General features: G+C 59.2%; 1 protein-coding gene across 1 annotated transcript; it reads left to right on the top strand.

Moving 5' to 3' along the window:
* The first annotated feature begins 1,158 nt into the window (after positions 1-1,158).
* EHD2 (EH domain containing 2) lies at positions 1,159-21,164 on the top strand. Its single transcript, XM_059666006.1, has 6 exons — positions 1,159-1,305; positions 3,895-4,382; positions 4,877-4,974; positions 8,670-9,082; positions 16,130-16,294; positions 19,502-21,164. The coding sequence occupies exons 2-6, from the start codon at positions 3,979-3,981 to the stop codon at positions 20,054-20,056; spliced, it is 1,635 nt and encodes a 544-aa protein (XP_059521989.1). The 5' UTR covers positions 1,159-1,305; positions 3,895-3,978; the 3' UTR covers positions 20,057-21,164.
* The last annotated feature ends 524 nt before the right edge of the window (positions 21,165-21,688 follow it).

Here is a 21,688-nt window from a genome sequence, read left to right as displayed (position 1 = left end):
CTTTGGGGAGATCCATTGCGGGGCTCCTGCACTGTGAGAGGGCACACGCCAGGCTGGGGACCTCCCCCCCCCCCCAGTGCACGAATTTCATGCACCAGGACTCTAGTATTTACATATATGGCCATCGCTGCATTTAGCCACTTAAGTATTTCCTGAGAGCCTGCTGTGTGCCAGGCACTGTTCCAGGCTCTGGGGCAAGAAGAGTGAACACAACAGACCCAAATCCCTGTCCCCAGGGAGATGACTTTCTTGTGGGTTGGGGCCGGGGAGATGAAAAAGAAGTAACTTAGCCCTGGCCGGTGCTGCTCAGTGGATAGAGCGCTAGCCTTCGGACTGAAGGGTCTGGTCAAGGGCATGTACCTTAGTTGCAGGCTTGATCCCCCGTCCTGGTCTGGGCACGTGCAAAAGGCAACCAGTCAATGTTTTTCTCTCACATCGATGTTTCTCTCCCTGTGTCTCTCCCCCTCCCTTCCACTCTCTCTAAAAATCAATGGAGAAATATCCACAGGTGAGGATTAACAACAACAACAAATAACATTAAAAATAAAAATAAAAATCCATTTTAGAAAAGAAGTAAGCCCTAACCGGTTTGGCTCAGAGACTGAAGGAGGGTCCCGGGTTCGATTCCGGTCAAGGGCATGTACCTTGGTTGCGGGCACATCCCCACTAGGGGGCGCGCAGGAGGCAGCTGATCGATGTTTCTCTCTCATCCATGTTTCTAACTCGCTATCCCTCTCCCTTCCTCTCTGTAAAAAATCAATAAAATATATTAAAAGAAAAAAAAAGAAGGTGGCAGAGCCCAGCCGGTGTGGTTCAGTGGTTGGACCTCTAACCAGGAGGTCGCCATCCCCGGTGGGGTGTGTGCAGGAGGCAGCCGATCCATGATTCTCTCTCATCATTGATGTTTCTCTCTCTCCCTCTCCCTTCCTCTCTGAAATCAATAAAAATGTGTGTTTCTAACAGGGTGGCAGGGATCAGGGAGTGGCCCAGAGCCCCAAGTGGAGGTAGAACTAGAACCCGAATTTGAACGGGGAATGAAAACCCCAGCTCCTACCCACCTCGCGAAGGCGCCCTCCCGCTCCCCACCAGGAGGCGCCAGAGGCCGGGCGCCGGGTTTGGGGAGGGGGGGCGCCTCGTCCCGCCCCCCCGCCCCTCCCTTCCCTCCTCCTGGCTGCAGGCCCCACCCGGCTCAGACGGCTCCGGACGGGACCGCGAGCACAGGCCGCTCCGCGGGCGCCTCCGATCCCCGCGGGACCCCCGCCCAGCCCGGCCGCCCGCCCTGCCCGGCCGCCTGCGCGCCCATCGGTGAGTGGCCCCCGACGGCGGCGGTCGCTCCCAGCCTCCGCGACACCCAGCCCCGAGCCCGTCCGGGCCCCCGAGGCGCCCCTGCTCGCCCAGGACCCCCAGTCCCCGCCCGCGGAGTGTGCGGTCTCCCGCGCCCCCAGGCCCTCCTGAAACCAGCCCTTCCACGCCCCCAGCCCCTCCAGTCTGCAACAATGCCCCCCACTCTTGCGTCCCCCTCAGTCTCGCCCAGTCTCCCCACCGCCCCCAGTCTCCCCACCAGTCGCTCTCAATTCCCCTCCCCGTCCTCTCCGAGGGGCGATCCCTTCTCTGGGTCTCCCTCCGCCGCCCTCATCCTTCCTGGTCCTACCCGGTCCTCCCCTCACCCAAAAGTTCCTCTCCCACCTCCCCAGCTCCATCGCCCTTCCAGCCACCCAACACCCCTCCAGCCACGTCCCCCGGGCCCCACCCGCCCTAGGACACCACCCCGGCCCCCTCCCTCGGCCACAGCCCGGTCCCAGCTCCTGCCTCCTCTTTACCTCTCCTCCCTGACTCCTCCCTAAAAAAAAATTCGTTATGATTTTAAAACATATTTGATTTGCAATTATTTTTAAAATATGTGCTGCTCCTCAGAGAGAAGAAGGGAGAAGGGGGGAGCGAGAGAAACATCGATGAGAGAGAAACATGGATTGGTTGCCTCCTGCACACACCCCACTGGGGAGCGAGCTCGACTGGGATTCGAATTGGCAACCTCACGGGGATGATGCTCAGCTAACGGAGCCGCTCCGGCCGGGCTGATTGGCAATTATTTTTGACGCTCGAACTGTCCAATCTGTAGCCAGTGGGAGTCCCTTCAGGCCGGGGCTGGTGCCCCTGTGACATGCCCCATCCCCCCTCCGTCTCTGAGCACCTCCCCCGCATCTGACCCAGGCTCACTTCTTGCCCTGCTGCGGCCCCAGAACCAGCCGTGTCTCTAAGGAGCCCTGGTTTCTTCTGGTGGAAAAGGATATTTAGAGGCTCCAATATGGCGAGAAGCTGGTTGTGTGCAAAGATCAGTAAAACGATAAGCATCTACTCAGACTGATCAAGGAGCCGGGAGGGAGCAAAGACACCAGTGACTGAGCTCGGGAATGAACGCGGGGGCATCACTACAGACCCTACAGAGGGCGAGCGGGAACACAGAGAACACAGTGTGGGGCCTGGGGGTGCCCGTAGCCGCTGGGTTGGTAATTATTTCTCTTCCTAATTTTTCAGACCGATGATAAGATGCAGGCTCTGAGGCCAGGCTGCCCGGAGTCCCAGCTTGAGCCCTTTCTAGCTTCTTGGGCACGTTACTGCTGCCGCTCTGAGCCTCCATTTCCTGGTCAGAAAAGTGGGGATAGTAACATCCCCGCCTCACAAAGGCTGTGGAGATGAGCGTAGAGCAGCGCCTGGCATGCAGTGCTCACACATGTGGAGTTATTCTTCCGAACGCCCCCGGCCCCTCACGCCCCGGGCACACCTGGGCAGTGTCTCAGTTTGATTTCTCACCCCTTCTCCTCGCGCCCCTGTGTCCAGCCACCCGGTTCGTGCATTTCACAGCTCCAGGCCTCTTCACACACCATGCTCTCTGCCTTGATCAGTGGTTCTCAACCTTCTGGCCCTTTAAATACAGTTCCTCATGCTGTGACCCAACCATAAAATTATTTTCGTTGCTACTTCCTAACTGTAATGTTGCTACTGTTATGAATCATCATGTAAATATCTGATATGCAGGATGGTCTTAGGCGACCCCTGTGAAAGGGTCATTTGACCGCCAAAGGGGCCGCGACCCACAGGTTGAGAACCGCTGGCCTAGATGCTCTTGTCGGGCCCACTCTGCAGGGAGCGGCTCTGAAATCAGCCCAGCCAGAGCTTGCGGATCCGTGGCCGGGTTCGTCACCTTCCCCTCTGGGGCCCACACGTCCGCTGCCTGGTGTTTCCCGGTCATCACTGACTGCTTGGTGCCCAGCCCTCTCCTCACGGGAGCTCTGAGTGGGGGGGAGTGGTCTCTGGCCTGTTTCTGGGTCCATCATTCCTGACTCCTGGAGGGATTTCAGCGACGATGTGTGAGATGATGGGAGGGGAGAAGGGAGAAGAAAAGAGCGAAGGATGCCCTCACCGGTTTGGCTCAGTGGATAGAGCGTCAGCCAGCGGACTGAAAGGTCCCGCGTTCGATTCCGGTCAAGGGCACATGCCTGGGAAGTGGGGGGCCTGCAGGAGGCAGCCAATCAATGATTCTCTCTCATCATTGATGTTTCTATCTCCCTCTTCCTTCCTCTCTGAAATCAATAAAATTATTTTAAAAAAGAAAAGGGCGAAGGAATGTATTTCTTCTGGGCGGCCTCTGCATCCTCCCCTTGTCCATCCCTCGGTCTTCCACACCAGCCCCCCTTCTCTGTCATTCCGCCGTTAGAATGGGACAATCACCTCCATCCTCCTTCAGCCATCACCTCCCGCCAGGCATCAGCCGTGCTCGCTGCTCCTCCCTCTGCCCATCCCACCGTCCTCCTCTTCCCGGCCCACCTCTCAGCTCCCTTCCTTCTCCTCCTCCACCAGGCAGTCCTCCGTCAACCCCCTCTCCTTCTCCCGCAGGCAGCTCTCCGCCTGCGCATCTCCCTCAGCCGGCGGCGGCGGCGATCCCAGTGGGTAGCGCCCAGTGGGGAGTGTGCGGCCACCATGTTCAGCTGGCTGAAGCGCGGCGGGGCGCGGGGCCAGCAGCCCGAGGCCATCTGCACGGTGACCTCGGCCCTCAAGGAGCTGTACCGCAGCAAGCTGCTGCCCCTGGAGGAGCACTACCGCTTCGGCGACTTCCACTCGCCGGCCCTGGAGGATGCCGACTTCGACAGCAAGCCCATGGTGCTGGTGGCCGGCCAGTACAGCACGGGCAAGACCAGCTTCATCCAGTACCTGCTGGAGCAGGAGGTGCCCGGCTCCCGCGTGGGGCCCGAGCCCACCACCGACTGCTTCGTGGCCGTCATGCACGGCGAGACCGAGGGCACCGTGCCGGGCAATGCCCTCATCGTCGACCCGGAGAAGCCCTTCCGCAAACTCAACCCCTTCGGAAACACCTTCCTCAACAGGTGGGCACCCGAGGGGGCGCCTCTCCCTGTCCGGGGAGGGCCCCCCTTTCTGTCCCTTCCCCGCCTGTGTTTCTCTCCAATTCCTTTCTCTCTTCCTGAACCTTCCCAGTCGGGCCTCGGCGCTTCACCAGGGGAGCCAGCCTGCCCAGCTGGGTTGCCTTGGGCAAGTGTCTTGACCTCTCTGTGCCTCCCTTGTCCTCATCTGGCAAATGGGGGTCACCCTGGGCCCCACGCCACAGGGTTGTTTGAGGACTAAGTGAATTACAATACATGAAGGTGCTGAGAACCGCCTCCGGCACAAAGTAAATGCTCAGTAAACACCAGCTCGAATTTTTTTTTTTTTAGTTTTTATTGTCTGTCCCATCTCCCTTTTCGCTTTAAGTCTTCCCTTCTCTGAACCTGATTTAAGCTCTGTGCAACCCTGGTTTCCCCTCTTTTGTGTCGTCTCCTCCTGTCTCTCCCTGCACTGACCCCTGCCCTTCCTTCCACCCCAGGTTCATGTGCGCCCACCTCCCCAACCAGGTCCTGGAGAGCATTAGTATCATCGACACCCCAGGCATCCTGTCGGGTGCCAAACAGAGAGTGAGCCGTGGTGAGTGAGGCTGGACTCCTGGGCCTGAGGGAGGAGGGGCTGGGGGTCTGGACCCCTGGGTCTGAGGGAGGAGGGGCTGTGGGCCTGGACCCCTGGGTCTGAGGGAGGAGGGGCTGGGGGTCTGGACCCCTGGGTCTGAGGGAGGAGGAGCTGGGGGTCTGGACCCCTGGGTCTGAGGGAGGAGGGGCTGTGGGCCTGGACCCCTGGGTCTGAAGGAGGAGGGCGCTGACTACACGGGGACTCCCAGGTCAGAGGGAGGAGGGCCTGGTCCCTGCTACGACTTGCCCTGTGTCAGCGCCCGGAATGGAAGGGAGCTGGTGGAGAGAGGCTGTGAGTCTCCCGCGTTGGCACACGTTGCCAGTGGGGGAGGCGGTGAGTGAACACGTGTGAACAGGCCGCAGCTGCACGTCTGGGCCCGAAGGACTGAGAGGGAGCGATCAAGAGAGAGAGGCAGGGAGAGATCCACAGCGTCAGAGACAGAGAGAGGTTCAGAGAGCGAGGCAGGGAGGCAGACAGGAGGCCCAGAGGGGAGGCCGAGCCGGCCGGGAGGCCGTGGGCACTGGGAGCTCCTGGCTGGCCTGGGCCGCCGATGGGGCTGGGAAGGGGCTGGGAGGGAACCTGGGCGGGGGCCAAGGGCGGCCTGGAATTTATAAACAGCTGTGCAGGGGGAGCGGCGGGGGGCGAATTCCAGCGAGGACTCCAGAGCCCGCCCCACCGCTGCCCGGAGCGCTCCGCATCTGCGCCCCGCACCCCCCGCCCAGCGTTCCTGCCCCCAGCCCCGCGCCCCGCGCCCGGGAGGCCAGGAATTGGGGCAAAGGAGGCTGCAGTGTGGGCCAGAGGGGACCGGGAGGCTGGGCGCGGGGCGGGGCGAGGGCGCGGAGGGTTACGGCGTCCCTGGCGGCGGCCCAGCGGCGCGCGTCCCCGGGGAGAAGGCAGGGGCAGCTGCAGGAGCGATCGGGAGGGCGCGCCGCCAGCCCCGCGGGGAGGCAGGGGGCGGGGTCCCTGGGAGAATGGAACCTAGCGGGTCTGCAACCAGAGCAGGGGTGCCAGGGGGGCCCAAAGGCCATATGTGTGTGTGTGTGTGTGTGTGTGTGTGTGTGTGTGTGTGTGTGGGAGGGGGGGCAGGGTCTCCTTGTCATGGGGGGGGGGGGGGTTGCGCGCGCCTGGGAGTCGGTGCCTGGGCCTGGCTGTGACACTGTGTGCCTCTGGAGAACCATGGGGGCTGTGGGGACTCCGAGGGACGGTGGGTGACGGTTCTCTGCGCACAGTGTGAGCTTGTGTGTGCAAGTGAGAGTGTGAGGGGTGTGCCTCTGTGGGACTGTGTGATCGTGTCCGTCCGGGCGCCTTTGCGCCTGGAAGGTTGCGGGGCTGTGCGCGCATCGTGGGTATGAAAGTGCCTCTGCTTGTGCGTGTCTCCGCGTCTGTGACTGTGTGACCACGGATCCCTGTGAAGGTCCCAGGTTGTGGGCAAGAGTGTGTCTGGGCGTCTGCAACTTGTAGTGTGTGGCTGGGTGTGCGCTGGGTAGGCGCCTGTGAGTGAGCGTGTGTGTGATTGTAGCATAATGGAGCGCTCTGGCCGGGTTCAAATCTGGACTCCGCTATTTTTAAACAGTGGGACCTGGGCAAGCTACTTAACCTCCCGGGGCCTCAGTCTCCTCATCTGTAAAATGGGAATAATAATAGTATCAGCCTCACAGATTGCACTGAGGGTTAAAATTAAATGTCAGAATGTGCAGAGTGCCTAGCCGGCACGGCTCAGCTGGCTGAGCGCGTGCAGGTTGGATTCCCTGGTCAGGGCACATTCCCGGGTGTCGGGTTCGATCCCCATTTGGGGTGCGTGCCGGAGGCAACCGACCGATGTTTCTCTCTCACATCAGTGTTTGTCTCCCTCCCTCTCCCTTGCTCTCTCTCTAAAAATCAACAAAAATCTGTTTTAAAAAACCCGCAGAGCACTGAAAACAGTGTGTGGCACACAGTAGGTGCTGCGAAGTGCTAATGGGACTGTTTTCCTGGGTGAGTGCGCGCGCGCCCGGCCTGTCTCTGCCACGGCTCCAGTCCCACGCTGACTCAATCTCCCTCCGCCGGCCCTCCCGCATGAGGCACACTTTCCAAATCCGGGCTGTGTGTGTGTTTGTGTAGAAACGGGAGGGAGGGGCCCCAGCGGCCGTCCCTCTGGTGACCGGCCCTTCCTCCCCCCAAACAATGTCCCCCACCCGGCCCTCCAGGCCCGGCGGCCACAGGGCCCGGCTTCCTCCCCTCCCGGGAGGCTGGGCCGGCACCAGCTCCCCAGCTGGGCATGGAGGCTCGTGGAGGCTCCTGCTCTGTGGCCTCTTCCCTGTGTGTTTGAGGACAGCCCTCAATCCAGCGGTTCTCAACCTGTGGGTCGCGACCCCTTTGGCGGTCGAACGACCCTTTCACAGGGGTCGCCTAAGACCATCCTGCATATCAGATATTTACATTACAATTCATAACAGTAGCAACATGACAGTTAATAAGTAGCAACGAAAATAATTTTATGGTTGGGTCACAGCATGAGGAACTGTATTTAAAGGGCCAGGAGGTTGAGAACCACTGTCTTAACCTCTCCATGTTCTCATCTGGAAAAGGGGGGGGGGGGCATAAGTGTGTGTCTTCCTGGGGCTGTTTGGAGGTTCAGTGAGTTATCGAGCAGAGCATGAAGTGACGTCAGGGAATCAGCTCTGGCTCCCTGTTCTGCCAGTTAACCTTCCTCCCCCAGGGGGCCACTCTGCAGCCCCTCCTCTGAGAAGCCCTCCCGGACTCCCCAGGGGGGTCAGACATCCCCTCTGGGCTCCCCCACCCCAGCCGGACCCCTCTGGGGACAGGTCTGTGTCCCAGTGGGCCGGGAGCCCGGGAAGGGCAGGACTGGGCTGCCTGAGCAAGCCGTGTCCCAGCACAGGGCAGGCGTGAATGATGCCCACCAGGTCTGGCATGCTTCCTGACTCGCTCCATGCACTCAGCGCTGCTGTGGGGTTTTGTTTGTTGGTGTTTTTTTATTATTATTATTCATTTCAGAGAGGAAGGGAGAGAGAAACATCAATGATGAGAGAGAATCATTGATTGGCTGCCTCCTGCATGCCCCCTTCTGGGGATGGAGCCCACAACCCGGGCATGTGCCCTTGACTGGAATCGAACCAGGGATCCTTCAGTCCGCAGGCTGGCGCTCTATCCGCTGAGCCAAACCAGCTAGGGCAGCACGGCAGTAGTTTAACAACCTGTACACATGAACCAAGGCATACCACTAGCATCTGCTGAATGAATGAATGAGGAATGGATGGATGGATAGATGGATGGATGGATGGATGGATGGATGGATGGATGGATGGATAGATGGATGGATGGATGGATGGATAGATGGATGGATGGATGGATGGATGGATGGATGGATGGATGGATGGATAGATGGATGGATAGGTGGATGGATAGGTGGATGGATAGATGGATAGATGGGAAAGGGAAGGGCTGATTGCTCCTGTAGCTAGATGGCTTGAGGGACTGGGGCCAGAGTGAAGGGGGGAATTCTGGGGGCTGCGGGAAGCAGGAGCAGTGGGGTACTCCCAGGACCTTGGCTATTTCACATAGACGGCGATTCTGATAGTCAACCCAAAGGGATGGCCGCCTCCGATGGCTGGAGGGGGGCCTGACCTTTGCCCCCCCCGCCCCCCCCCCCCCCGCAGGCTACGACTTCCCGGCGGTGCTGCGCTGGTTCGCCGAGCGCGTGGACCTCATCATCTTGCTGTTCGACGCGCACAAGCTGGAGATCTCGGACGAGTTCTCCGAGGCCATCGGCGCCCTGCGCGGCCACGAGGACAAGATCCGCGTGGTGCTCAACAAGGCCGACATGGTGGAGACGCAGCAGCTGATGCGCGTGTACGGGGCGCTCATGTGGGCGCTGGGCAAGGTGGTGGGCACGCCCGAGGTGCTGCGCGTCTACATCGGCTCCTTCTGGTCCCAGCCGCTCCTCGTGCCCGACAACCGGCGCCTCTTCGAGCTGGAGGAGCAGGACCTGTTCCGGGACATCCAGGGCCTGCCGCGCCACGCCGCACTGCGCAAGCTCAACGACATGGTGAAGAGGGCCCGGCTGGTGCGGGTGAGCAGGCCGGGGCGCGGGGCGGGGCCCGGCTGGTGCGGGTGAGCAGGCCGGGGCGCGGGGCAGGGAGCGCGGGAGGCCGGGGTCGCCAGCCTTTCCTCCGACCCTCTTCTTGGCTGCTAGTGGTGGACGGACCAGCTCCCTGAGTAGTTAGCTGTCTGATCTAAGAGAGTTCGCCAGGCTGGGCACTCTGGCGCCAGGGGACTGGCGGGAGCGGGATTGCGCGGCGAATTGTTCCTCTTCCATTGCGTTCCTGTCTCTGTGTCTTTCCATGTCTTTCTCTCTCTCTCTCTCTCTCTCTCTCTCTCTCTCTCTCTCTCTCTCTCTCTCCTCTGTCCTGTTATCCCTTCATTCATCACCTGCAACCAGTCAGATTGTACCATGTCCCGCCCAGGACTCCCGTCTCAGAGAAAACCAAGGTCTCCCTGTGGTCCACAGCGATCCCTTCCACCCTCCACCCCACCCTGCTTTTTTTTTCCTCCGTCATCTTCCACTCCCTTCTGTTATTCATTGCATGTCACACTGGCCTCCTCAGTCCTACCTCAGGGCCTTTGCACATGGTGTTTCCTCTTTTTTCCCATCATGCATTGCATGTCACATTGGCCTCCTCAGTCCTACCTCAGGGCCTTTGCACATGGTGTTTCCTCTTTTTTCCCATCATGCATTGCATGTCGCATTGGCTTCCTCAGTCCTACCTCGGGGCCTTTGCACATGCTGCTTCCTCTTCCTGGAGACCTCCCCCTACTCACCCCTCCTGGTACACCTGGCTCACTTGTCACCTACCTCCATCTCGTCTTTACTCAAGCGTCACCTCTCAAAGGCTTCCCTGCCTGCCCTCCCTTTTTATGAAAATAATGCCCCCCTCATGTTTCCCCCCCTCCCCCCAAGTCCTGCTTTATCCCTCTTGCAGTTTTCTTCATAGGATCTTGCTACCTGGTCCTAAGTTACCCAATCAGTGGGTTTTGCTCTTTATTGCTGTCTCCGCCACTTGCATTTAAGCGCCACAGAAGCAGGGATCTTTCTCTGAATGTGTTCCCTGCGGCACCCCCAGCCCCTGGAACAGAGCTGGTGCTCAGTAAACATTTATTGAACAAATGACGCTGAACAAACGCATTTAACAAAATCTCTCCTGTGCCTGGCCCTGTGCCGGGTGGTGCGGGGCAGTCCCATCCCCAGCCTGTGAAGACCCAGCATGGTCAGGGCTGGGACTGGGGAGCCTGGGGGAACCCGGGAAGGCTTCTTGGAGGAGGGGGCACCTGTGCTGCAAACTGGAGGATGAGGACCAGGAGGGGAAGGGGTTCTAGACAGTGGGAGCCGCGAGCACATGGGCTGGAGATGAGAACATGGCAAGCTCAGGGAGGAGGGGAAATGTCCGTTGAACCCGGTGCAGGCGGTACCGCCTCTGAGGCTGGGAGGTGTGGGAGTCAGCGCACCCAGGGCTTGGCCAGGAATGTGCGCTTTGTCCCAAGACACTGGGGAGCCACGGAGGGTGCAGTCTAAGGGAGGGACAGCGTCAGACTAGCGGCCTTCTGGAGGGTGGATTCCCGGGCGGTGAGACGGGGCACAGACCAGGGAGGGGGCTGGGGCACAGACCAGGGAGGGGGCTGGGTACCAAGGATCTAGGAGGAGCCTGGACGGGGCCATGGGGAGGGCAGGGAGCCCTGGTTTCAGGGCGATTTTGGAGGCCAAATGGAACATTCGTGGGGGCGGCTGCCAGGATGGAGGTGGGGCAGGAAGCTGGGCGAGCAGGGAGGCCCCGGAGGTGAAGGAGCCAGAGGTTTAGGGAGCAGCTCGGAGCAGGTGAGTCAGAGCCCCCACCCCACCCCAGGAATCCTCTTTGGGAGGGAGGGGCGCGGTGTGGACCGGAGCCTCAGAACCCACCTTTCTTCCCGCTCTGCCCAGGCTCTGGACGGTCTCCCTCTCTCTCCTTACTTCTGCCTCTTTCTCTGCCTCTCTCTCTCTTGATCTTTCTCTTCCTCGCTCCTTCCCTCATTCTTTCTCCCTTTCTCTCCCTCTCTCCCTGTGTCCCTCATTCATTCTCTTCTCCTCTTTCCCCCTCTTTTTCTAATTATCTCTTCCTCTCCCTCCTTCGGTCTCTCTCCTCTTCCTCCCTCATCCTATCATCTATCATCTATCTATCTATCTATCTATCTATCTATCTATCTATCTATCTATCATCATCATCATCTATCTATCAATCATCTATCTACCTATCTATCAATCATCTATCATCTGTCTATCAATCATCTATCTATCTATCCATCTATCTATCATCTACCATCATCTACTCCCTCCTCCTCTGTCTTCCTCCCAGTCTCAGCCTCCCTGGGGCTCGCCCTCGCCCCTCATGGACCCCAGCCCCCAGACCCCTCCAGGGAGGCAGAGCGGCAGGAGCTGGATGGAGCCCAGGCCGCGGGGCCGAGGGGCAGGGTCGGGCGGACACCTGGAGCCCCGCCGGACAGGAGGCGGCTCCGGAAACCCGGACAAACCCCGGAGCCCTCCCACCTTATCTCTTCCTGGCACCTTCCCCCGCTTCCTCTCTGGAAAAGACATCAGCGTCCCACCGCCTCCCCGCTCAGGGTCCCCCAGGAGCCGCCCCAGGACCCCGCCCCCTCGCCCCATTGGCCCGCGCCACAGGCCACGCCCACACCGAGCCACACCCCTGCCCTGATTGGCCCCTCTCACCTCCCTGCGGCAGATCCAGCCGTGGCTCCCCAGTGCTGTGCCAGGCCCAGGTCCACTGTGACCAAGCCCCGCCCCTGCCCCCTGTCACCTGCCCACGCCCCACGTGCTTCTGCCACAGTCAGTCCCATCATCAAACGTGCGGTCGCCTGGCCGGGCGGCTCCGTCAGTCAGAGCATCGTCCTGATGCACCAAGGCTGCGGGTCCCATCTCCCGTCAGGACACAGACCAGCGTCGACCAATGCATGCAGAATAAGTGGAACAGCCCATCCATCTCTCTCTCCCTTCCCTTCTAAAATCAATCAATCAATCAAATCAAATGCTCTCGTCCTGGCCAGTTTGGCCCAGTGGATAGAGCATCGGCCTGTGGACCGAAGGGTCCCGGGTTCGATTCCGGTCAAGGGCAGGTACCTTGGTTGCAGGCTCCTCCCCCGCTCAGGCCTGGTGGGGTGCCTGCAGGAGGCAACCAGTCAATGTGTTTCTCTCACACCTATGTTTCTCTCTGTCTTTCCCTGTCTCTAAAAATCTGGGAAAATATCCTCAGATGGGGATTTTAAAAAAAGAAAAGTCCTCCCCCCCCCCCCCCCACAAGGGTGCAAAGCCCGTCTGGACTCTTTTTGGCAGCCTCTCCCCCCTCCCGCCCCCCCTCCCCCCCACTTCAGAGGCCGGGTGCGGATGAGTCCCCGGCTCTGCCTTCCGCCAGCGGGGAGCTGCGCTGTGATACTTGAGGCCAAGGTCTTGGGAGGTCTGAGTCTAGCGAGGCCAAACGCCCTGGACCTTCATACCGAGCTGCTCTGAGCCGCCCAGTGACGCGCACTTAACCAACAGTTACTGCCTGTTACTGACCTGTCCCCTCGCTGTTCTAGGCCCTGGAGACACAGCAGCGAGCAAGCCGGCCGGACAGTCTTTCCTTGTTGAATTACTTTTGTTTTTTTTTTTTAAAGTTATTTTTATTGATTTTAGAGAGGAAGGGAGAGGGAGTAGAAAAATTGATCGGCTGCCTCCTACACGCCCCCATCTGGGGATGGAGCCCACAATCCGGGCGTGTGCACTTGACGGAATCGAACCCAGGACCCTTAGGTCCGCAGGCCAGCACTCTATCCACTGACCCAAACCAGTCAGGGCTAGAATTACCTTTTAATGGGGAAGTGGGTATGAAATGAATCTGTAATATCGTATTCAATAAGGATTTTGAAGAAAAATGAGGCAGCGGACAGAGAGACGGGTGAGGGGCTGTTTAAGGGGCGTTAGGGAAGGTCTCCGGGAGGAGGTGATATTTGGGGAGGGGCCTGAAGGAGAGGAAGGGGGGCTGAGTGGAGATCTGGGGGGACCGTACCAGGCAGAGGGAACAGCAAGCGCAAAGGCCCTGAGGAAGGAACCTGCTTGAACAGGAGCCCAGGGTGGCCGGAGGACATGCTGTGTGTGTGTGTGTGTGTGCGCGCACGAACAGAACCAGCCAGACTCACCAGAGAATTGCCAGCATTCTAAACGTATGATTCACTTAATAAGTGTTTTCAAGCCAACGGTTGAGACCAGCTCATGGTAAAGCATTCACGTTTGTCAGACACCCTCCCTCCCACCCTGCCCCCAGCTCTCAGGGCTCCGCCCGCCCCACGATTGGTTTCTGTGCCTTTTCCTAGAGACATTGTTTTCGTGTAAGCACATACATGCCATTCTTTAGCTTCCTATTTAAAATAGGATGTAGTGTGCTCATGATTCTGCCCTCCCTGTTTGCTTTTTGATAACGTACGAGACTGCGGCCCAGAGGTCCGCCAGCGCATGGGTTGCTGCTCCAAATATTTCTTGAGTGTTTGTGCACACGTTGTGCCAGCGCGGAGGACAGGGGCCCCGGCAAGGCCCCGGCCCGCCCGGAGCTCCCCGTCTGATGGAAAGAGACAGGACAAGCCAACCAACGTATCAGTAAAATAATAATGAATTGTGATAAATGTTGTGAACAAAACGATAAAGGTTGAAGACAGAAAATAACTGGATGGTGGCGGTGGGGGCACCTGCTTCCCAGAGGATGGCCTGTGTGAGGGGGTGACCGCAAAAGGAAGCTGAGGGAGCCGGCTGCAGGGAGCCCAGGCCAGAGTTCCAGGCAGAGAGTGGCATGTGCAAAGGTCCTGGGGTGGGGGATGAGTGGCATCTGGTAAAGCCAGGAAGGCAGGCGAGGAAGCTGGAGCAGCCAAGTCAGGCAGAGCATGCTTCTCAAACCTTCCATTCTCAGGACCTCAGTACACTCTTATTTTTTAAAAAAATATATATATTTCTTAATTGATTTCAGAGAGGAAGGGAGAGGGAGAGAGAGAGAGATAGAAACATCAATGATGAGAGAGAATCATGGATCAGCTGCCTCCTGCACACCCCACACTGGGGATGGAGCCCGCCACCTGGGCATGTGCCCTGACCGGGAATTGAACCCTGACCTCCTGGTTCATAGGTCAACGCTCAACCACTGAGCCACACGGGCCGGGCGAAAAGTAACTATTTTTGAAACAAAAGAAGTCAGGGAGGACAGGGTGCCTGTCCTACATTTTTGCAAATCTCTTTGCTGCCTGGCTTCCCCTATCTTGTAGCCTTAAAAAAAAAACTCCACCGTCCACTCGGGAGGAAATGAAAAGTAAAAAAAGGAAAAAAGAATCTTCTTCTTATTATTCAAATACAGTCACACCTCGGCTCCGCTCTGCAAGGCCTCCCATCGAACAGTTTGCTTCTCACCCCAATTCCCCTTTCGTGCTGATACCTGTGTGATCAGTCACGTCTCCCAGGCGACAAGCAAGCGAGAGAATGCGCGTCTGCCAGCCAGGAAATTGTATTGTGAATATTTTCGTGGGTGTTTTTTGGCTCTTGTTGCGGCTTATGATGAGATTTTCCCTTTTTACTGCACATTTCCTTTCCTTTCTGTTAAATGTTCATTCATATTTCATGTCCTTTTCGCTTTTGAAGTGTTTACTTCTCAATTAACCAGTCCATTAGACATGTACTGTGTATAAGAAAGGCTAAAACAGGGACTCATTTGGGTCTGGAACTAATTAATTCAATGTACATTGTTTCTAATGGGAAGAATGGTTCGGCTGTCAAACCACCTTCTGGGACGAATTAACTTTGAGAGCCGAGGTTCCACGGCACCTTGAGGTGGCTGAACCCCTAAAGGGTCTCGAGACCCCCTGGGTTCCCCGGACCACACTTTGAGAACTGCTGCTGTAGGGCCTTGTAGGAATTTTGAACTTGGATGGAAAGCAAATTGAGCCTTTGGAGCAGCATCTCATGGTCTGGTGTTTGTTCCTTAAAAAAATAAACAAGCAGCCAAGCCGGTGTGGCTCAGTGGTTGAGCATCTACCTATGAATCCGGAGGTCCAGGTTCAATTCCCAGTCAGGGCACAAGCCCGGGTTGCAGGCTCGATCCCCAGTAGGGGGCGTGCAAAAGACAACGGATCAATGATTCTCTCTCATCATTGATGTTTCTATCTCTCTCACTCTCCCTTCCTCTCAGAAACCAATAAAAGTATGTTACAAACAAACAAACAAACAAACGAAACCCCACAAACCTCCCGCTGCTGCTTCATGGAGAAGGGTTTGTAGGGACAAGAGAAGCCAGGAGGCCATGGGTGACTGGTGTGTCTCCCCAGGCAAGAGATGGCGACGGCCGGCGACAAGGACTCCCTGGGGTTGGAGGAGGCCAGGGAGCCGTAAGAAGATTGAAATCAGGACTGATTTCCTGACTTCTGGCCTCCCCTGGGGAGGGGTACGTGGGGGTGCCATTTGTTCCCCCAGACGGGCACAGCTGAGGGGGACCCAGCTCTGGGGGCTGGGCCCGAATTCCACAGAGGGCGCCCTAAGACACCGCGTCCCCGGGAATGTTGACAGGCAGCCCTGGGCCGGAGGGGCCGGGCGAGGCTGGGCTGTATGTGGGTCTGGGAGTGGACGCTGCTGAGGGCGCTTCAGCCTGGGAGGGGCCCAGGCTGCCCACCAGAGAGGCGGGGCCCTTCGACCTGTGGCCGCAACAGCCCAGCAGCTCCCCGGTAACAGTCTGAAAGGCAAAGATCTCAGGCCCCGCCCTGCACCTGGTGTATCAGCAACTCCAGGCAGGAGGCCTGGGAACCTTTTTAAAAAAAGATTTTGAGAGAGAGAGAGGGAGAAAAAGATGAGAGGGAGAGGGAGAGGGAGAGGGAGAGGGAGAGAAACATCGATTGGCTGCCCAGGGATCTGACCGCAACCCAGACATGTGTCTTGATGGGAAAGCGAACCGGCAGCCTTTCGGTACATGGGAGGACACCCATCCCACGGGGCCCCACCGGCCTGGGCACCTGTGATGAGCCGCCGGTGCCCTGCGGCAGGCTCAGGCGGGAACCCCCCCCTCCCCAGGTCCACGCGTACATCATCAGCTACCTGAAGAAGGAGATGCCCTCCGTGTTCGGGAAGGACAGCAAGAAGAAGCAGCTGATCATGAAGCTGCCCGTCATCTTCGCTAAGATCCAGCTGGAGCACCACATCTCGCCGGGCGACTTCCCGGACTGCCAGAAGATGCAGGTGGGCGGCCGCCCCGGGCGAGGCTGGGGCTGGGGGCGGGGGGGGGGGGCAGGCGGGGGCAGGCTTCTGTGGGCTCCGGGATGGGGCCTTGGAAACCAGAGGGATGCATGGCAAGTTCCGGAAGCACCTCCTGCAAATGGTTCCGTGGGAGCGTGGTTTGATGAGGTAGGAAAAGGGAGTGCAGACGAAAACCCCAAATAATTGTGGCTTAATTAGGGTAGAAGTTTATCTCTCTCCTTCATAAATAAAAGCCCTGGAAGAAGATTTAGGGCTGGTTTATGCTTCACAGAGCCAGGGACCCAAGCCCTTTCTTAGTTCCCCTCCAGGCCTGGCCTCCAGGCCCAAGAACCCCTCACGGCACAAAACGGCTGTGGAGACTCCAGCCCTTGCGTCTGCATTCCAGCCAGCGAGGCGTGGGGAGGGCAGGGGAGGGGAGGGGAGGGGGAGGTAATGGGACAGTCTCTCTCTTTATAAAGCAGTGCTGCCCCATGCACCTTCTACGATGATGAAAGTGCTTTATGCTGCGACCTTCAAAACGGTAACCACTAGCCACATCAGAACTGAAATTTTAGGTTGTATTTCACTTTAACTCACTTCAGTTTAAATAATCACATGTGGCTACTGTGCTGAACAGGGCGAGCCTGCTAACGTTGCACCTGTGACTTGTGCTGACGTCCAGTTGGTCAGAACTTCGCCGTGGCCTTGGCCAGCTGCAAGGGGAGCTGGGAAGTGCAGTCTCTCTTCTACGTGGCCAGGAATGCACGTAGCATTCAGGGACCCCAGTGCTGGTCTTGGGGGACGAGTGAGAGGCTCCTCGCGTATCCAGGCCCAGGGTTAACGGGTGCTGGGGAAAGCGGGGGGTCCGGGTGGACGGAGAGGAGGCGGGCAGATCAGGGGTGACCGTGGAGACAGAGTCCAGGCTCGGGCACGGAGGCGGGAGCAGCCTGGCCCAGGCTGGGCCTGTTCTGAGGGCTGACCCGCAGAGCCCGTGACCTTTGGGTCTGAGACGTCTCCAGCCCAGGACGGAGGGATTCTGGGAGAATGCATTCGCCTTGGCCGCTCACTTAGCTCTGTGAACTTGGGCAAGTTGCTTCGTTTTCTGAGCCTCAGTTTCTCCAGCTGGAAAATGGGCATCCTGGCAGCGCTGTCTGCCTGCTGCCGCGAGCACTGGGTGCTAATGCTTTCAAAGCCCTCAGAACAGAGTCTGGCTCCGGGTATGGACTTGCTCAAGGCCTTTCAGCCTCACCCTGACCCGTTTGGCTCAGTGGATAGAGCGTCGGCTTGCGGACTCAAGGGTCCCAGGTTCGATTCCGGTCAAGGGCATGTACCTTGGTTGTGGGCACATCCCCAGTAGGAGGTGTGCAGGAGGCAGCTGATCGATGTTTCTAACTCTCTATCCCTCTCCCTTCCTCTCCGTAAAAAATCAATAAAATATATATATTAAAAAAAGGCCTTTCAGCCTCAGCACTACTGCCATTCGGGGCCAGAGAACTGTCACAGGATAGTTAGCGGCATCCTGGCCTCCACTCACCAGTGGTAGCCCCCCCCCCCCCCCCCCGCTTCTCCCCAGCTGTGACAATCAAAAATATCTCTAGAGCTTGCCAACTGTGAACTCCTGGGTTAATAGCAGCTGCTAATATTTTTAGAGTATTTTTTGTTTTACTCCTCACCCGAGGATACATTTATTGATTTGAGATAGAACATTGATGTTGGAACATTGATCGGTTGCCTCCCTTATGTGCCCCAACTGGGGATCGAACTGCAACCTTTTTTGGTGCAGGGACAACCCTCCAACCGAGCCACCAGCTGGGGCTGCAGCTGTTCATATTACGTTGACATTTTTATCCAGACAAATTAATTGAGCTTTCCATCCCCCCAAATGAGGCCGGTGCTTGTTATCAACCTGTTTTACAAAGGTGGAAACTGAGGCCCAGAGAGGTACAGCCCTTGCCCGAGGACACACAGCCCCTCGTGGCAGCGCTGGGTGGGCGCCCGCAGCCTGGCCTTGGAGTCCTGCCCCCGCCTCACCATCACACCCCCATCACTTTATATATATATATATATATATATATATATATTTTATTGATTTTTTACAGAGAGGAAGGGAGAGAGATAGTTAGAAACATCGACGAGAGAGAAACATCGACCAGCTGCCTCCTGCACATCTCCCACTGGGGATGTGCCCGCAACCCAGGTACATGCCCTTGACCGGAATTGAACCTGGGACCTTTCAGTCCGCAAGCCGACACTCTATCCACTGAGCCAAACCGGTTTTGGCCCCCCATCACTTTTAAAAAAAATATTTTTATTGATTTCAGAGAGGGAGAGAGAGAGAGAGAGAGAGAGAGAGAGAGCGAGAAACATCAATGATGAGAGAGAATCATTGATTAGCTGCCTCCTGCACGCCCCACACTGGGGATCAAGTCTGCAACCCGGGCATGTGCCCTGACTGGGAATCGAACCGTGACCTCCTGGTTCATACGTCGATGCTCAACCACTGAGCCACGCCGGCCAGGCACACCTCCATTTCTTCATGGTCAGGGACAGTGGGTCTCTCTGCCTCGGCTTTGGAAATTGCGTTGCCGTTATTACGGGTGTTGTCGTGACTCCGTGTGTGAGTGACTGAGAGCTGCCTGGGTGAGAAGCCCTGTGGCCTCAGATCCAGCCCCACAGCTGCTCCAGCAAAAGAAGACACTCAGGGGTGGGAGTCCCAGGGCCTCCTAAGGATCCCAAAGCGAACTCCCACAGTGGCAGCCAGCCCTTAGCCCTGCCCGTGCTGTGGGTAACAGAGCTAACGGAGGGGCAGGAATCGCATTCTTCAACTTGCATCATGGTGGGGTGCTGGCCGGGCAGCTGGGGCGCCAAGGGGGCGGGCAGGGCCGAGAGCCGACTCTTGAGTGCTCTGGAGCTGATGTCAAAATGTTGAAATCTTCCTCCGCCCGCTGCCAGGCTGCTGCCTGAGTCACGGGAGGTCCCCGAGCCCTCAGCTGTCCAGATTCCAGGGCCCGCCCGGCACAGGGGGCGGCCGCCGGGACCCTGCTCCCCAGTCCCTTCTGAGTGGCGGGTACCAGGCGGATTTTCACTCACGTCTGTGCCGCTGGGTAAAGAGCTGCTGCCCGGGTTGCTCAAGCGTCCCGGTGCCACCAGGGGCCGGGGGCCTTGAGATGGTGCCCCCTGACTTCCGGCACCCTCTCCCCGCCCTCACAGGAGCTGCTGATGGCTCACGACTTCACCAAGTTCCACTCCTTGAAGCCGAAGCTGCTGGAGACTCTGGACGAGCTGCTGACCCACGACATCGCCAAGCTCATGCCCCTGCTGCGGCAGGAGGAGCTGGAGAGCACCGAGGTGGGCGTGCAGGGCGGCGCCTTTGAGGGCACCCACATGGGCCCGTTCGTGGAGCGGGGGCCCGACGAGGCCCTGGAGAACGGCGAGGAGGGCTCGGACGACGACGAGGCCGAGTGGGTGGTGACCAAGGACAAGTCCAAATACGACGAGATCTTCTACAACCTGGCGCCGGCCGACGGCAAGCTGAGCGGCACCAAGGCCAAGACCTGGATGGTGGGCACCAAGCTCCCCAACTCGGTGCTGGGCCGCATCTGGAAGCTGAGCGACGTGGACCGCGACGGCATGCTGGACGACGAGGAGTTCGCCCTGGCCAGCCACCTCATCGAGGCCAAGCTTGAGGGCCACGGGCTGCCCGCCAACCTGCCCCGGCGCCTTGTGCCGCCCTCCAAGCGGCGCCACAAGGGCTCGGCCGAGTGAGCCGGCACAGCCGGCGGGGCCTCCCTCCCCCCTGCCCTGCTGTGGCTCCCAGCTTCTGTCAGCTGCACGCACACCCCTACCCTGGCCACCTTCACCGCCTGCCACCCGCCCAGCTGAAGGGATGGGGGCCTCTCTACCCCCCACCCCCAGACAGAGGGGACCAGGGGAGGGGCCGGACTTCTCCGCTCGCCCTTCCCACCTCCACCCGCACGTCCACTTAGGCACACCACACCCACACTAACACACAGAGGCGTCCAGCCGGGCATCCCTCGTTCAAGTATTTATTGAGCACCTACTGCGCTCTGTGTCCGGGGCCGTTCTGGGCACCGGGGATTCCAGCAGAGAGCAGAAGAGACACGGATACGTGCCCTCGTGGAGCTGACCCTCCCGGGAGGGCGCCTGTCTGTCACTCACACACACAGACACACACCGGCCGAACCAGAACCAGTCCCGTCCTGCATTCTGGCCAGGACCCCTCCCTCTCCCCATAGAAGAGCAGCCACTTGGTTGACATGACTAATAGACAGGCCCCTGCCCCCTTCCTCTTGCCCATCCAGGCAAGGACCCCCCCCCCCCATGTCCTCAGACCTTAGGGGACTCCCAGGGGAGACACAGCCTCCTACGTCCGCACATGGACCCCTTACCCCCCCTCCCCAACTCCTCACCCCAGACTGTGAGGCACTTACGGCCTCCGCCCGCCTGCCCTGGGCTGAACCCCCGCCCCCCCCCCCCCCCCCCCCCGCCCAGCCTCGCTGCCCACCATCAGGTCGTATTTAAGTGGCGCCCCTACCGCATAGGAAAGACCCCAGGGCTTAACTTCAGTCCCCTTTTCAGGGATGTCTCGGGGGGACAGGCTCTTGGTGCTACAGCCCCCCCTTCCCTGTAGGGGCCTCACCCCCTCCCCCCTTTCCTGCCATCACCCCATATTAGTGCTTGACGCTGGTGGGGATCCCATGGAAAAGACGGGGAAATAAATAGAAAACAGCTGCGGACGATGCCCGCTCCGGGGCGCTGGCTGGGATTCCCACGCTCCCCCCCCCACCCCTGTGCCGGGAGGGGCCCGGGATCGCGACGGCGGCCCCAGCAATAAAGCCGAGGCTTCTCTCCACCGGGCAGTCGGCTGTCTTGGGACGGGCCGTGGGGGGATCGCCCTGCTCCGACCCCGGGGGAGAGGGGAGATGGGGGGGGCAGGGCTTGCGGGGGTCCCCTCCGAGCTCTCGGGGGCGAGGGCGGAGGCCGTGACTCAACGCTGCGGGGCCTGATGACTCAGTCTGGGCCGCGGGCCAGAGCGACATATTTTCCGTAGAAAAGTTACTCCGGGGCCCTCCCCCCGGGACACCCCTCCCGCCGCCGCCCGCCGCGGGGGCCTGGGAACCGGGCTTGTGAGCGCGCGATCGGGCGCAGCCGGCCCCGCCCGCCGACACCCAGCCACCGGGCGCGCAGCTCCGGACACGTCGCCCCGGGGACGCACGGGCTCCTGGGGGGTTGGGGAGGGGCGGTGCTGCACCCCCGCACCCCGTGTGCGCGCTCGCGCCCGGGGACTGGGCGGTGGACACACGCCCCAGGCCACACCCACGGCGCCCGGGACGCGGCTCCCCGCGCCCCCTGGCGGCCGCTCGGGAGCCGGACCGG

This window comes from Myotis daubentonii, chromosome 15 (genome assembly GCF_963259705.1).
Source record: "Myotis daubentonii chromosome 15, mMyoDau2.1, whole genome shotgun sequence".
NCBI lineage: Eukaryota > Metazoa > Chordata > Mammalia > Chiroptera > Vespertilionidae > Myotis > Myotis daubentonii.
This window is presented reverse-complemented; position numbering and strand designations above follow the sequence as displayed.

Coding starts and splice junctions, on each gene's coding strand:
- EHD2 (XM_059666006.1), top strand. CDS start 3,979: ATGTTCAGCTGGCTGAAGCGCGGCGGGGCGCGGGGCCAGCAGCCCGAG. Junction 4,383..4,876: donor GGAAACACCTTCCTCAACAG/GTGGGCACCCGA, acceptor CTTCCACCCCAG/GTTCATGTGCGCCCACCTCC. Junction 16,295..19,501: donor CGGACTGCCAGAAGATGCAG/GTGGGCGGCCGC, acceptor CCGCCCTCACAG/GAGCTGCTGATGGCTCACGA.